This window comes from Micropterus salmoides, unplaced genomic scaffold, assembly GCF_014851395.1.
Source record: "Micropterus salmoides isolate LMB-PRFRI ecotype aquatic unplaced genomic scaffold, ASM1485139v1 Ms_hic_scaffold_23, whole genome shotgun sequence".
In the NCBI taxonomy this organism is placed as follows: Eukaryota; Metazoa; Chordata; class Actinopteri; order Centrarchiformes; family Centrarchidae; genus Micropterus; species Micropterus salmoides.
This window is the reverse complement of record NW_024041484.1, coordinates 6,223,349-6,239,551: the sequence shown is the minus strand read 5'-3', so window position 1 is coordinate 6,239,551 and position 16,203 is coordinate 6,223,349. Positions and strand designations below refer to the sequence as shown.

The following is a 16,203-nucleotide window of genomic DNA, read 5'->3' as shown; positions in this document are numbered from 1 at the left end:
TGTTTGATTAGAATATTAGAGTTGTAGTCTTTACTGGCACACTGTTCCGATAAATCCGCGGATTTATGGCCATATGCAAGTGACATATTCGCACTGTAGAGCCCAGCATCCACAGATTAATTTCCTGGAAGTCCTGCCAAGAGAACAAAGTTCCCAAAAAGATTTAACTGCAGGATCACAAAAGAGTTCTCTGTTCATCTCTGTGTTCCCTTGAAATGAGTCTCTGCTCAGGTAAGACACATTATTCATTTGAGTAAATTTGAAGTTTCATTTTATAGACACCATAAAAACTGAATGTTGCCACTAAACATTTTAATGTGTATATTTTTTAAGGTAGGCCTATTTGTATTTTACTATTTCCATTTAATGCTACTTTATTCTTCTGCTCCACTACATTTCAGAGGGAAATGTACTTTACATAATTTATCAGTAATAATGCATCTCATTTATTTGCTGATTATATTTTGTATTAATCTGGATCGGCAAATTACCAAGTAAAACTTTATTTGCCTCCAAAAGGTAGCTGAGTATAATATGGAAACACTGAAGTAGTACTAGTACCCCGCTTGAGTTCTAGTTTAATGCTACAACACTATACAAATAAAAACACACACTTTGGTAGATTGATTAGCTTCTCCACAATTCAGTTGTTTAGTTCATTTTACGGGAACCTTAAGCATCAAAGTAGAATTCATTGAGATGAACCGAGACAGAAGAAAGAAGCGAATCACTCCATTTGAACCGATCATAAAGTCCGAATATGTGTCCATTCCTTAATTATTTATATTCCTTTATTCTGTAAAAGTACACTGATCAAGAGAATCAAATGCGGATTTTCATAAAAATGAATCCAAGTCGAAATAAATAACCTTCGTCTCTCTCTCTCTCTCTCTCTCTGACATCACTTTGGGAGCTAAAGGGAAAACTCCAAAACATTGTAAAGTCTATATTTTATGAACACTTGGAGTCATCAAACTGTAGAAGTAGCATTTCTTTGATAAGGATGACCACAAATTCATGAAATTTCTGGTGTTTTTTTTTTTATCAATGTGTTACAAGTATTTTAGACAGATAGGCCTATAAACTATAAATAGAGGATTTTTTATTTTTTTTTTGAATGCGGAAACATGAATTGAACGAACAAAGAGGTGGATGCATCATTTGGCTAAACAGATTGTGTAGCCTACCTGCTGATGTTTGCATCCACCATTTTTTTCAGCTGGCAGGATTTTTCCCCCTGCGAGTTCCCTTAAAAGAGCCGATGTTTGCAGCAACGAAGGACAAACTGTAACAGGACCATTACAGGAAGAAGTTAAACACATAACACAGGCTAACACAGCCGCAGCTGCCACTTGTAGAAGGACAGAGCGTATACTTATAATATCTTTGACCCATCATTAGGGCACGAGTAGATCTGAGTATAATTATATTTGTGTGTTCCTTATACCCGTTGCAGTGTCATTAACGCCGTTACAACGCATTTTAACCTGAAATTAAGTGTTGTTGTTTTTTTAAGAATTCACCAACACTGAGAAACATTTCGACACCAGAAAAAACAAACCCACGAGAAACAGAGTAACCTTATTTCCTTTTGCTCGATTCCGACGGTGCAACACAGTCTCACTCCCTACTCGTCAAATGTCTGACGCATGGTCAAGGGACCCTGGCGTCACTTTTTTGACGCACTGGGTATACCTTCGGCTTCATTTTTCAGCGTGCGGGGCAGTCCAATAGACTTCTATAGAACTCAACAGCGTTGAAATTTGACGTCTTGGGTCGATCACCACACCGCAACCCCCCACATAGCAGTGACATCTGGCCCAGATTTGGCTTAAAGCTGGCACTGCTGGCACTGAGTCGGCACTGGCATAAGGCATATGAACCGAACATGGCCCAGGTGTGGCAGACAATGGCACCGCCTTTAAGGCGGCAAACAAGATATGGGCCAGTTGTTGAGCGTTGTATTTGGCCCAGATGTCAAATTAGAAATGTGGGCCACAGATGTATGACCGGTCTTGTCCCACAGTTTAATTTCAGATATTTTTGAGTAAGGTGCTAATAATTATTTAAAAGCATACTTCCATGACTTGTATTTGTAAACAAACAAATTAGGCCCATGATGAGTTTTTTTTTTTCTTTTTTAAAATACAAAATCTAGACACCTCCTCCACTATTTTTGTACCTTGCCAGTAAAAAAAAACGTTTTAAGATTTATTTATTTTTTGTTAGGAATTAATTCAAATAATGTCATGATCCTGTAGGGATTTAGCTCCATTCAAGCCGTCTTGAAATGGTGATCTTCTGAAAAGGAAAAACTAATGGGAATTTTAATTCTGAAACAAGGCCCTGGAAATAGTAGGCGTTACCGTTCTGATGTCAATCAATTGAATTTATCAACGTATCCACTCAGTGTAGGCTGCACCAGGGCCGTGGACAGCGACGTCACTGGAACGAGCCAACGGTCGAGACTACCGAGAAAAAGAGAGAGTGCTGACTCACTGCACTCACGGTCACGGACTAAGTTGGGGAATAGCAAGTTGCCCAGAGCACTGTGGCTACAAGCCAGCAAAGAAGTGGTGAGTGAGAAACAATAATTTCATGTTTATGAAAACGTTACTGTTTTAGTTATTACATTTGCTGTTAGCTCACAAAGCTAACATTCGGGAGAGGTCGGGAGTCTAGCTTGAATGTTACTGCAAGGATGGGGCTAGGCTAGGTATAAGCTAACGTTAGCTAGCTAGCTAATCGTCATAGGCTATTAAAAAGATGTTATTTCCGAGTAAGCTTGTGAAAAGTGCTATTTTTGGTTAACCTATTTTGCAATTAAATTTAGATAACATTAGAGAATGGTATTCTTTCAAGCTAAGTGATATGCCTTGATATAGATTGGCTAACATTAACTTAATGTAGTTTTGAAAAGTAACGGCAGGATTTTTGAATTTAGCGGCATTTGGAGATGCGCGTGCAACCATCACGCCATGGCCGTGCAGCTCTCCTTTAAATTTCAAACACGCAGAAAAAATATTTTACGTATTACAAGATTATCTATATCAATGCAGTGTCACTAATCTTGAAATAATTTTGAAATAACTAGTTCAGCTCGAGTAGTTCATATGTCACCTGCTCTGCTGCGTGTGTAAGGTTGACTGACGTTAATACACACAGACATGAAGCCCCATCAATGGCCCATCCTCAACCTGGGGAAACACTGCTTGCTGTCTTTTAATACTAACGTTATTGGATTACTATTTCTTATTTGGGCTATTTGGGAATTTGGCTTAATGCATTATTATTTTAAAAAAAAGTTTAAAAGTTAAATAGATGCAGGATGTTCCCGAAGGCAGTAATTGTTTTAAATAATTGTGATCTCAATATTTACCAGATTAATTGTGATTATGACTTTTGCAATAATCGAACACCCTAATGTAATCTATATTTAATTGCAGAATAGCTTAGCTCTTGTCATTGATATTTCATTCTCATTTTAAGCTAAATAAATATATAACATAAAAAAATGTAATTTGGTATATTCTTCTTTGTCTGTTTCAGGTTGAAGGACAAAAGTTTGAGGAAAGTCACGGTATGGAAAAGGCGTGGATGTACAATGATAGGGGCAATGCACGAAGAAGGGTTTAAAGACAGTCAGTAAACTGATTGAAAATGAGCTGGATAGGGGAGGGATGGTGGATGCCAATTTAGAGTTAGGTGATTGTGTTGATGATTCAGAAGAATCTGAGATGCTATTTAGTGATGAAGAAAGTGATCAGTGTCTTCATGTTGAGGAAAAGGAAGTATATGAAGAGACTGTAGCTTCTGTTGAGGATCTGCCTGATCTTGGAGAACAGTGCAGTCATAGTGATGGTGATTTGCGGAGCTCTCTGGCAGATTGGGCAGTTGAATTTGGTATTTCTCTAATAGCTCTGTCAGCGCTTCTCAGCATTCTCAAAATCTACCATCCCTCTCTGCCAAAGGATGGACGAACACTGCTGAAAACAAAAACATGCTACAACATTAACAGTGTAGCTGGTGGTGTGTTCCACTATTGTGGAATTCTGAATTCTATCAGGAAAATTCTAGATAAAGTGTGGTCTACAGTGCCAGACGGACATGCTTTTAAACTGCAGTTGAATTTTGATGGTCTGCCGCTTTGCAAGAGTACTAGTACACAGTTTTGGCCAATTCTTGGTATGTTGCAAAGATACACCAAGAAACCAATGTTGATCGGACTATTTTGTGGTACTTCTAAGCCAAATTCGTTGGCCGAGTATCTTCATAATCTGGTTCAAGAGTTGAAAATGTTGAAAAGTGGGTTTCTGTTCAAGCAGAAAACCTTCTTTGTGAATGGTGTTTCTGTTGTGTGCGATACCCCAGCCCGAGCCTTCATAAGAGGTGTGAAGTCACACACTGGATACCATGGGTGTGACAAGTGTCACCAAACGGGTGTCCGCAAATCTAATCGAATGACATTTCCTGAGGTCAATGCAAGGCGCAGAACGGATGACAGTTTTAGGCAAGCAGTAGATGAGGAACATCACATCCATCACTCACCTCTTGCAGATGTTGGCATTGACATGGTGGCTTGTTTCCCATACGATTATATGCACCTGGTTTGTCTGGGTGTAATGAGGCGTCTCTTAGATTTGTGGATCAGCACCACTGGTCCTTTGCGCTGTCGCATTTCATCTAGTCTAGCTTCCATGGTTACGGATAGACTTCTTGCTCTGAAAAATTACATTCCCAGTGAGTTTGCTCGAAGGCCACGGGCACTGGCTGAACGATTAGGTGGAAAGCCACAGAATTCCGCCAATTCTTGTTATACACTGGTCCGGTTGTGCTGAGGGGTGTTTTAAAACCTCAGATCTATGACAACTTCATGCTTTTGTCAGTAGATGTGTATATTTTGGCAAGTCCAAAATATTGTATGGAGATGAATGACCTTGCTCACACTCTGCTGGTTTCATTTTTTGAACACTTTGGACAGCTTTATGGTGAAGAGTTTTGGGTTTACAATATTCATGGTCTGTTGCATCTCAGTGAAGATGTCAAAATACATGGCAATTTAGATCTTATATCAGCATTTCCCTATGAAAATTTCTTAGGAAAACTTAAAAAATTGGTTCGGGGGCCATGCAGTCCTTTGACTCAGGTGTTACGCAGATTATCAGAAATGGAAAATGGCAGCTACAGTCCAGATGTTAAAGAGGCAACTCAAAAACTGGATAAAGAGCATATGGGCGGGCCAGTGCCAGAGTGCTTCTCACAACATGTTCGTCAATTTAAAGTATTGGCTATTGATGATATACAGTGGGGGAAATAAGTATTTGACCCCTTGCTGATTTTGCAGGTTTGCCCACTTACAAAGAATGCAACGATCTATAATTTTAATCATATGTACATTCTAACAGTGAAAGACAGAATCCCAAAGAAAATTCCAGAAAATCACATCATGAATTTATTAAAATTGATAACCATCTGATGAGGAAAAACAAGTATTTGACCCCCTGGACAAACAGCATGTTAATATTTTGTAGAAAAGCCATTATTGGCCAGCACAGATGTCAAACGGTTTTTATAGTTGGTGACAAGGTTTGTGCACATTTTGGCAGGGATGTTGGCCCACTCCTCCCTGCAGACAGCCTCATTCAGGTTCCGAGGTTGTCGCCTGGCAACTCGAATTTTAAGCTCCCTCCAAAGATTTTCAATTGGATTCAGGTCTGGAGACTGGCTAGGCCACTCCAGAACCTTGATGTGCTTCTTCTTCAGCCACTCTTTTGTTGCTTTGGCGGTGTGCTTAGGGTCGTTGTCGTGCTGAAACACCCATCCTCGACCCATCTTCAGCTCTCTCACTGAGGGAAGGAGATGTTGGTCCAGAATTCCACGATACATGGCCCTGTCCATCCTCCCCTCAATACGATGGAGTTGTCCCGTCCCCTTGGCTGAAAAGCACCCCCAAAGCATGATGTTGCCACCACCATGCTTGACGGTGGGGATGGTGTTCTTTGGGTTGTACTCGGTGTTCTTTGCCCTCCAAACATGACGAGTTGAGTTGAGCCCAAAAAGTTCTATTTTGGTCTCATCTGACCACATCACCTTCTTCCAGGCCTCTTCTGAGTCGTCCAGGTGGTGAATGGCGAACTTCATGCGGGCCTGTACATGTTTCTTCTTGAGCAGGGGGACCTTGCGTGCGCTGCAGGATTTCAATCCATGACGGTGTAGTGTGTTTTTCCTGATAACTGCACCGACAGTTGATCTTTTCTCTCCAAGTTGCTTTCCAATTCTCTTGTAGCCCATCCCAGCCTTGTGCAGATCAACAATCTTGTCCCTGATGTCTGTAGAAAGCTCTTTGGTCTTGCCCATGGTGGTGATGTTGGATGCTGGTTGTTTGGGTGTTGACAGGTGTCTTTTATACAGGTAACGAGGTGAGGCAGGTGTATTTGATGTAGATAATTGGTTGGGATTGGGGCTGTGTCTTAAAGAAAGACTAACTGGCTTGTAGGAGCCAGAATACTTGCTGTTTGGTAGGGGGTCATATACTTGTTTTTCCTCATCAGATGGTTATCAATTTTTATAAATTCATATGATGTGATTTTCTGGAAGATTGTTGCATTCTTTGTAAGTGGGCAAACCTGCAAAATCAGCAAGGGGTCAAATACTTATTTCCCCCACTGTAGTTGTGAAGCCCAATGAGAGAGATTCTTGTATCAAAGTCGATAACAAGTTTGTTTTAGTCCGAAACATTGTTGAGGATAAAGGAATTGTGTACCTTGTGGGTAATGAATATAAACAGGTGGAACATTTCTTTAAATATCCAATTGACTCAAAAGAGTTGGAAATTTATGTGGTTTCCAACCTCTCCACCAATATCAAGTGTTTTATGATTGAAAAGAAGCTACAGAAGTATGTAAGATTACCATTTCGAAACAGATTTGTTGTTGTTCCACTCTTGCATTGAAACTAGTAACCCTGAAGTTGCTCTTGTATTTTAGTTGGCTATGGAATTTATGTAGTCATGGTTGCTTATTTTCAGATGTTTCATATTGTTGTCTTTGACAACACAAATGAGGTTGAAGTTGTGCCTTCAGTCTGGATAGAAAATGGAGAGTGCATGTGGCCTCCAAATAAAATTGATGTGGCAAAAGCTGTAAAATCTCAAGAATGTCCTGGAGATGGATGGATGCCCCATAAGGCCAGAATTATCTTCGCATCACGTAAGTTAAGTGTTATCACCTCTACCTTTTAAATTGATCTAATGATAGATCATAATATCACTTAAATTTACTTTTTTCCCCTGTATTTTGTTTTTCTAGATGACTACAATGAAGCAAGGCTTAAACTACCTCAGGCTGTCGATCACACTGACCTTGGAAGTGACGGAGGGGACTCGCCAATTAAATTTAAAAGAAAAAGAATGTATGTTTTTTGTTTTTTTTATAAATCTGCAGCAGTGTTTCCCGTACGTTCATTTATTTGTGGCGGCCCGCCACAATATCAACGCTGACTGCCACACATTGATTTTAGATTTTTTTTTACTAAGCCTATTTAAAATCGTATTTGATTGCAGAGCGCCATAGCGCATTAATGCAGCACTTCCTCTCACTCGTCCCTCTCTCTCTCGCACTCACCTGTACCTCTCTCTCTCTCCCTCTCTCCCTCATGGAACACAGCTGCACAAATTATTATTATTAGTAAGCATGTAAGGAGCCTAGCTAATAAGGAGAGCTAAGTTAATGTTATAAGCAGCTGGATTTTCGAGACTAGCACGCTGTATATAGCTGGTAGTCAATATGCATGCACTCGCGCACACATACTGTTTCTTAAAATTATTAAATGTGTTTTTAGACGCAAGAATATTCTTTTCCCTGGGGAAGACGATGAAGAGATGGAAAGCACCCTGAAAGTCACATTGCCCAATGCTCCAAAGATCCCTAGGCAGTACAAAACTCCTACATTAAAGCCAGGGAAGCAAGGCCAGAACCTCCAGCCAAGTGGCAACAGCAGTCCTGACTTCCCACCAAGTGGCAACAGCAGTCCTGACTTCCCACCAAGTGGCAACAGCAGTCTTGAGCCAAGCCCAAGTCAGCACTCCTGTACTTCCAAGTTTCCTTCAAGCTGTCACACCAACACTGAGAACCGGACGCCGAGGCACGCCAGCACCGAGAGCCGCCGGACGCCGAGGCACGCCAGCACCGAGAGCCGCCGGACGCCGAGGCACACCGAACGATCTATACTCCCATCAAGGCACCCCGAGGCACACCAGACCAGGGAGTAGACATCCAGTCTGCAAACTTGTGAGTATTCAATGATGTTTGTTACATTGTATGAATTCTTTATTTGGCTAAATGGTTTCTTCAGATAATGAGGAAAATAAGACTTCCAACATTAAGTATACACAGATGACTAACAGTGGTCAGATAAGACTATCAGTTCGGTGGCTTAACTAGTTTTATACTGTTTCTAATCTATCTTTCTTGCTTGTTTTCTTCTTAGCCCTTCTGCGTAGTATATTAACAAAACAGGAAATGATGATGGACCAACTGCGCATCATCTTTAAGACCCTACAGGGTATGAAAGCGACTGATGAGGCAGAGATAGGCCTGGATCGAAATTTGTTGCCCGTCAAAGACGTCAGTTCTCTTCAGAACCTGGAGGAACAACTGCAGAGTATTCCTGACCTCTACAAACAGTTGGTATGTTGGCATATCAAATACAGTGACATATTTCCTACTTAGCTGGCTAGCTTTTATTTTCCTTAAATTCTCTCATGAAAGCCTGACCAGGTACCCGCAGGGACTTAAAAGTAATAAAAAAGCATTAATTTTTTATGATCAAAACACTATATACAAAAACAAAAAGGAAATACTATTTAAATATCAGGGATGTGATTTTTCTGGATTAATCCGGAATTCCTGATTTTCCGACCTGAAAATATGACCCGCATGCATCATGCAGATCTGTAATAAAAACAATTTAAACAGGAGCTCACTGAGTGAAATGGAAAGGATTTGAGGACATCTACAGGCTGACATGTGTAAAGTTTTCTTCCTGTACAGTGTGTACCACAGTCGCTCTCGCGCATCAGTAGTACGTAACGTGTTGGGCAGTAATACTGCAATATTACTTTTCCGGGTAAAGAGTAATGTAAGGGATTACTACTTCCAAAACAGTTATATTATTACAGTTACTAATCCAAATAACACTGCGCTACTGAACGCACCATCCCTGTCGTGAATGTGCGACCGCGCTGCAGCTCAGTGGCACCGGCCCTTCTGCAGTTCAAGTCAGCTGTTAGCCAAGAAGCTAAAGGAAAAGTGGAGAACAGGCAGAGAGAGGTATTTTCGACAGCTGTAAATAACTTTATTGCCATTATTGTGTCACAGTCTAAGATGCAAAGAACATTGCCGTCCGTTGTAAACCTTGTGCGACCAGCAAAAAGTTTTTGACTGCGAACAATTCTGCATTTATACTTAAGCTAATTGAAGCATCAGCTAAAGCAACACAGCAACGTGAAACTCAGAAAGAAACTCCGGCCGCTGCCAGTGATGCTTGGACTCATGGGTGAGAGTGGCGTTAATCACCCAGTAAAAGAGAGTAGCTAATATTACTTTTTTAAGGAGTATATGCTAAGTAACTAGTAAGTAGCTGTATTATTTCTGAACAACACTAAGTTGACAGTAAGATCGGATAAATTGGGTATGTTTTGATTATTGCTTGTTATAGGCTATCTAATGTTTACTTTGACTTTGTTGTCGATTGATCAATCACCTAGACTATATAGCCTACACTTTGCTGTATGAATGGTAGCTTTTTAAGTCCTTATGTTTTGGCAAGTTTTAAATTAATTTCTTGTGAATGGTTGCAACAAGGTTTGTAAGGCCTTTTCAGACGGCTTTGATCCGCGTGGTCGCTCTGCACTCAGGCAAACAAGCACTCCACGAGGTAACCATGGCAACGGCTTCTGTGTAGCTGGCACGAATCCCGTGAAACTGTCGCGGCTCGTCTCACGCGCCCGCCAGAGTTGAAATGTCAAACTTTTTCCTAAAGTTTATCAACAGAGACTGATCAGCTGTTTGATCTGAGTTTCCTGAATAATATTACTGTTTCTTTAACAATTAGGCCACCAGGTCTTAAACAGGCAACAACCTTTGCTGCTGTCTCCTATTCATTAAAAATAATCTATCAACTACTGAACTAATCTTAAAGTTTAGTGTGATCGTGGAGTGTGCACAGATGTATATTAAAATTTAAGTACCTGGTAAAATCCATACTGATTTTCCATTATATCCTTCATACTTTTGCCAGTATGGCTGTTAAATTGGCATTAAATTTCATTCTAAGTGGTATTACAAAGGTCTTTAAAAGTCTTAAATTTAATTCGGACAATCTTGGGGGTACCCTGCTTAAGCACAGTGTAACATGTTTTTCATGTGGGTTTATATATTTTAAAACTAACTTTAAAGGACAAAACCAGCCTTAAATTTATTTTCCGTCAACTGCCATAATCATAAATGTATGCTACAAGTGTTTGTTGCAAAACTGTACTTTTTTTATGTTGAAACAACATTCTTCCTTGTTGCCTGAAACTTAAAGGTTGCCATGATAAGTAAATCCATCAAAACTAAGCAGCTAGCTACAGGAACACCACTTACTTATGCTATACATTCTATCCATTCCTTAAAATACGTAAATATGAAACCATTGCTGGGGGGAAAAAACTAATTAAGAAATATGATTTCAGGTGAACACGCTGGCTCTCAAAGGGGGGACTGACATTCGTGAGTGGAATGAGAGGAATAAATGGAAAGATTGGCTTTCAGCGCCTACAGATAAGAGATGTTGTGATTGGTAAGTTGGCCTTCATACCAACATTGGCATGTATATGTTTAAGAACCATTAACAGTTATATAACTTGATAGTTCAGGGTCTTAAGAAGGAAGGAAGGAAAGCAGGGATGGACAAGATGAGGAAATGTGAAGGAAAGTAGAGCTGAAAGGAGAAGACAGGAAGAGAGATGAGGGTAGGGGTGGACAGGAGAAGGGTCATTAGAGGACAGTAGAGGAAGAGAAGACGGGTGAGGTGATGAGCAGGGGAGAGGAGAGGAAATACCGTGATTTATCTTTTATTGGAATAGATACAATAGGACTTATTTAGAGATAATTGATTCGGGCAGGGGAAATTGAGAATGGCTGGTTGCTTTAAAAGAAAAATTCCCTTAAACTGAACCAACGCCCTTTTGACAGACATTCTGGTGTGATATCTACATGCAGAGACCATAATTTTGCAGATCAGTTTAAGTAGAAAGCCATAGGCAGCCATTACTGGTTCATATTGTACTCTATGTCCTTTAAAATCCTGTAGTCACAAGTTAATTGTGTGTGTTTTTTTTTTTTTTAGCTGCTGTGAGGCGTAACCGTCTGACATCTGGGGCCACGGACCAAGAAATAGATTCCACCATCAAAAGATGGCTTCATCTGGCTCCGGATAGGGATGGTGGCAGGAGGGAGAGGATGAGGAGATTGTTGAGTGTCAACACAGGAAAAGTTGTTGCTGTGGTTACAATGAATGGTAAGAATAAAATGAACTTAAGGGAACATTCCAGATCAAGTGGCTTTAGCGTCCATATCACATTCTGGGCAAAGTGCCCATAGGGACCTGGGTTGGACTTTAACCTGATTCCACCCCATAGGGCTCTCCTACTCGCTTCCTGCCACTTTTCATTGTCCTATTTGAATAGAAAAAAAAACAAGGCAGTGCTATTGGCTTTGTAAATGTGTCCTATTTCTATTCAAACGTTCCCTATAGTGGTCTGCGCTGGGCAGGATTTTCAGTCCTGCACCCCCCGTTCCCACAATATTCTATCCCGTTCCGCAATAATGTGTTTTAGTCCCGCTCCCGCCCGCATCTATACCTTATGTGCATCTCCTGCCTGTGAAAGACCCAGGATAGGCAGGAGGGATGTTCAGTTTTGCGTTCTGTCTCACAAAAGAGGCACTTGACAAATTTTAAGTTTTATTAGTTCTGAATGTACTACATAGGTGATAGTAATGTAAGCTACTTTTCCTGATTTTTCCAGGACGATATGATCTCAGTATGCCTGAGATGAAATGTGAGGCATGCAAAGCCACATGGAGCGCTGGAGTGGATGACTTAGTCCGTAATGCCTACTGGCCTGCTACCCTTCACTTTTTCACGGTGTACGCTACAGATGTTTTTTGTTCTTATGAAGAATTGAAGATGGCAGCACCAGGACTGTCCTGCCAAGCATTCTTAAGAATGCTTGATCAACGAACTGTCCGCTTTGGCCGTGTGAGTATGAGTGGTGGGAATCACTAACAACTAGTACTAGTATTGATGTGTATCGCAGAATGACTATGGTGACATTATCAACACATTGATTATTATAATTGGAGCATGTTGATGAAATCAAAACAGTGATTCAGCTGGACTCGATACATTAATAGAACATCATCTAAGATTCAAAGTCTTTGTGTAAAACTACCACTCAGTAAAGAATCTAAATTCATACACTAAATGTACAAAAATATTGGAGCAATTTATCAACTCAATCACTCAAAACATTAGACCTGTGTATAAGATCAAGTAGTGATGTCACATCCTAGTCATGCAGTTTGCATTCAGAAAAAAAACAAATAGGTCCATAAAGACATTGGTTAAGTTTGCTGTGGGAGTCGAGTTTGCTGTGGTCTTTTTTGGGGGGGACTTTGGTCGTGATGTTTTTTGTCCGTGACATACAAAGAGCCAAAAGATTTCCAAAGATCCACTGGGCTGAGCGACTGCCTGTGGAGGCTCGATGCAGGAGGATTTGGTGTCACCGGACCTTTGACCTTATTAACTTTAGTTAACTTAACTGTGAATTATGTTGACATGTTTTACTGTTCTGAAACAGACTGGGAAGATCACAGCAGACAGCTTCACAAAAAGCTTTTTGGAGTGGGAGGCTGTTAGATTTGAAGTGGATAAGATCTGCAGGGAGGAGCATTTTATCTGTCCTGCATGCACCCCAGACATGCTTGCTGTTTCTGTGGATGGAAATCGCAAGCACTACCGCTTTAAGAACACAGCAAGGTACTTACAAAATGTGTGTAATTTGCAGTGTTGTTAAAGTAACCTTTGCTGTGTCATATTGAAGGTCAATGTGTACCTTTCTTTCAATTAGATCTGAAGAACAAGCCTTATTTGATGGCATCTTCATTGCAAAAGATGATGAAGTAGAAAGATTTGTGGATTACATTCATTCCAACACCAACCATGTAAACTTGTTGTATAATATTTCAAAAAACACGACCAATAACATTTTACAGTTGACATTGTTTGGGTGAGTCCTGACTATTTATATCAACCTTTTTCCATGTTGTAGGTCTCTGGAAGAGGTGTCTGTGGAGGGGAGTGGTCAGCTGCCAGGGAAACTTCTCAGAGATCCTCTAGTAAAATTGATGAGGAGGGACTTGAGCTTGCGGTCTGTCGACATGGAGTTTTTCTCGGCGCTCTCAACATGTTCAGGGGAGAAATATATGCTTATCCCCTCTACCTGCAGAACAAGCTGGCAAATAAGTCAATAAGCTTTTTTGCCATGGATGTAACCTGCAAGTACTGGCCCTACCTCCACAAAGTGACAAAAAGCTGCCAGGAGCTCCAGCACCTTCTGAGCATGAAACCATTCCTCTCAGTGTTTCATGCCAAAGCCCATGATTTTAAATGCGAGGTAAGAAAACATTACCATGTCATTAACCGTCCCTAAACACCTGCAAAGGTATGTTGGCAGCTTTTAAGTATTTTCTTCAATAGGTTAAATGGAGTGGAGCTTACCAGCAAGGGGCCGGATTGACACTTGGGGGAGGAGGTTGAGCAGTGTAACGCCTTCCTCTCTAGGATTGCTGTGACCACAAAGCACATGTCCAAAGCAGGTAAGGTAACCACACACTGCACTATTTAGATTGAAAGTTTTACAAGAAAATTGTAGCCAGTGAGGGACATGTGGTACAACACAGATTAGTGTATTTTTTTTTCTTTTTTACAGGATGTACAGACATGCTTACACTGATGGCCATGCGCTGGAATCAGCAAAAGTTTAATAACTTGGCTGCTTCACTTGTCTGCCGATATCAGAAGGTAGAGATGAGTATTGTTATTTTCTTATATTGTAAATACCTTCTATTGTATATTTTTGTAGGTATAACATTTTTATTTCATTTCCTTTTTTTGTTACCTGGAAATCCAACTTTAGGATCTGGAAAGCATGAAAATCCAGCTGGCAGTGACACAGGTTAAAGTTGAGGGCTGGGTCACTGATTGGAGGAGTGGGCAGAAGGTGATAGTTATACTATTATTTCAATGTCTCAGTTCTGCGGAATAATGGGAGACATGCTTCTGCAAGTAATTACTGTTTTAAAATGAAATCATACATACACTGTTTTCTTGGTCATTTACTTGTGCAGTTAAAATGCCAAATTTTAGTATGTAGTGCATGCACACTGGAAATCATGTCAAAACAAAGTGCCCTGAAAGTACCTGAATGGTGCACAGTCCAAAAGTTGGAACATTGGACATTTCGGTGACATTCAACACTTTATTTTAAGGTGTCCTTCTTAGAGTGTAATTATACATTTAAATACGGAGTAATATTAATTAACTACATGTACTTACTATAGGATTAGGGTAGGATTAGGATTTGGTTGAGGGTTAGTTACATGTAATTATGCATAATTTATTGTTATTACTATTTTAAGTTCATGTAACATATGTAACAAGGACACCGTAAAATAAAGTGTTTCCGAAATTTCTTGCAGTTAGCGGATCCCATCTTGGCTACGTTGTCATTTTCTTTGGTACCCTGTTACATACTTCCTGTACACGCTAATAAATATGAAATGAATATTGAGACTCACCTGTCCTTCCTCCAGGAGCTTTTTTTTTATAAAGAAAAAAAAAAGCAGCAAAGAGGTTAAGGTAATCTTTATGACTTCCCTGTGGCGTTCTGTGTTACACTGAGACTTAGCTCGTTTCAGTTACTGCCATGAAAATGTAAGTGAAATGTTTACACTTCTTTTCTTCTCAGCAACAACATCCCAAAAGAATGCCGATCTTGACGCGTGACCAGTAGAATGGAGGTGCTGGTGGCCAGCATTAAAAGAAGGTCCCAGCGCCTTTACAAAGACACCGATGGCAGCAAAGGTCGGGCCCGGATTCGGCGCAAAATCAGGGAGGAGAAGGCCATTCTTAGCTCTGTCGTTGAAAAATACAACAGTATGGTTCCAGATACAGAAAGAATCGTCTTTGACATCATTCTCTCTGACGAGACAGTTTGGCCATGGCAACTTTCACATGGTGGTATGTACACAAATCTGTTGACAATTTTGTTTGATTCACATAGTAGCACAAAACCAATTATGCCGTATCCCAGATTATCTCAAATATTATTTGAAAAATAATCATACTTACAATTTACTTATTTTCCACAACTGTATCCCAGACGCTGTAGATTTGAAAATCAAGAGGAAGGCGTTTGATGTTGTGATGGCAATAAGGAGACTTAAGAAGAAGATTGTTCTTTCTGAGATGGCAAAGCATTGGAAATCTCTCTCCACTCGTGCAGACACACTCAAGGAGATGTCATCCCAGCTTTCCAGTGAGGCATTGCAAAGTACGTATTTAAGTAATGTGTTGTAATACTATACTCTACATTGTAATTTTTTTTCTGATAATTTTTTGTTTTACTCCCATAAGGTGAGCTGTGGGCTCTAAATGAAGAAGGGATCAAGGGTTTCCTCAGTTTAACTTTGAGAAAGAAGCAAGAAGTCACCAGAATGATGAAGCATGCAAGAGACTGCTATGCTCAAGTTTTGACTGGAACAAGTATGGACTTCCAGAATGATTGGGATGGATACGACAGTGATTCTGAACTGTCAGTTTGAGGAGCTCTCGAAGTGATAAATGACCAGTTATTCACTTTTGGTTCGATTTCTTATATTTGTCAGTGTTTCCTTTGTTTGTTTGTTTTTAGTAGTGGGGGCAGGTCCAAAAAAATCACCAGTTAAAGCTGCCGTCGGCAAAAATTTTTTGATCATATTCAGTGAAATCGACACTATAATCGCCCTATTTCTGATACCGTGGGGGGGCAGAAATGTTCAGTAACACCTCAATGCAGTACATGAGATCCACGGGGAGGAGTCGGATCAAGATCCAAGG

At 40.3% G+C, this 16,203-nt stretch overlaps 1 protein-coding gene and 1 pseudogene across 3 annotated transcripts; both read left to right on the top strand.

The window, feature by feature from the left end:
* Nucleotides 1–87: 87 nt before the first annotated feature.
* Nucleotides 88–16,203, top strand: part of LOC119918129 — a 57,678-nt pseudogene continuing 41,562 nt past the window's right edge.
* LOC119918127 lies at nt 2,415–15,194 on the top strand. 3 transcript variants are annotated; one of them, XM_038738674.1, is made up of 16 exons: nt 2,424–2,576; nt 3,550–3,580; nt 7,028–7,208; nt 7,308–7,410; nt 7,840–8,288; nt 8,488–8,687; nt 10,736–10,842; nt 11,392–11,562; nt 12,071–12,303; nt 12,905–13,083; nt 13,175–13,268; nt 13,376–13,720; nt 13,804–13,922; nt 14,036–14,127; nt 14,243–14,326; nt 15,074–15,194. In XM_038738674.1, the coding sequence occupies exons 7-13, from the start codon at nt 10,782–10,784 to the stop codon at nt 13,861–13,863; spliced, it is 1,143 nt and encodes a 380-aa protein (XP_038594602.1). In that variant the 5' UTR covers nt 2,424–2,576; nt 3,550–3,580; nt 7,028–7,208; nt 7,308–7,410; nt 7,840–8,288; nt 8,488–8,687; nt 10,736–10,781; the 3' UTR covers nt 13,864–13,922; nt 14,036–14,127; nt 14,243–14,326; nt 15,074–15,194. The 3 variants fall into 3 exon arrangements, with proteins under 3 accessions (XP_038594604.1, XP_038594602.1, XP_038594603.1); XM_038738675.1 differs by lacking the exons at nt 2,424–2,576; nt 3,550–3,580; nt 7,028–7,208; nt 7,308–7,410 and having other exon boundaries at nt 7,462–8,288; XM_038738676.1 differs by lacking the exons at nt 3,550–3,580; nt 7,028–7,208; nt 7,308–7,410; ... (1 more) ...; nt 8,488–8,687; nt 10,736–10,842 and having other exon boundaries at nt 2,415–2,576.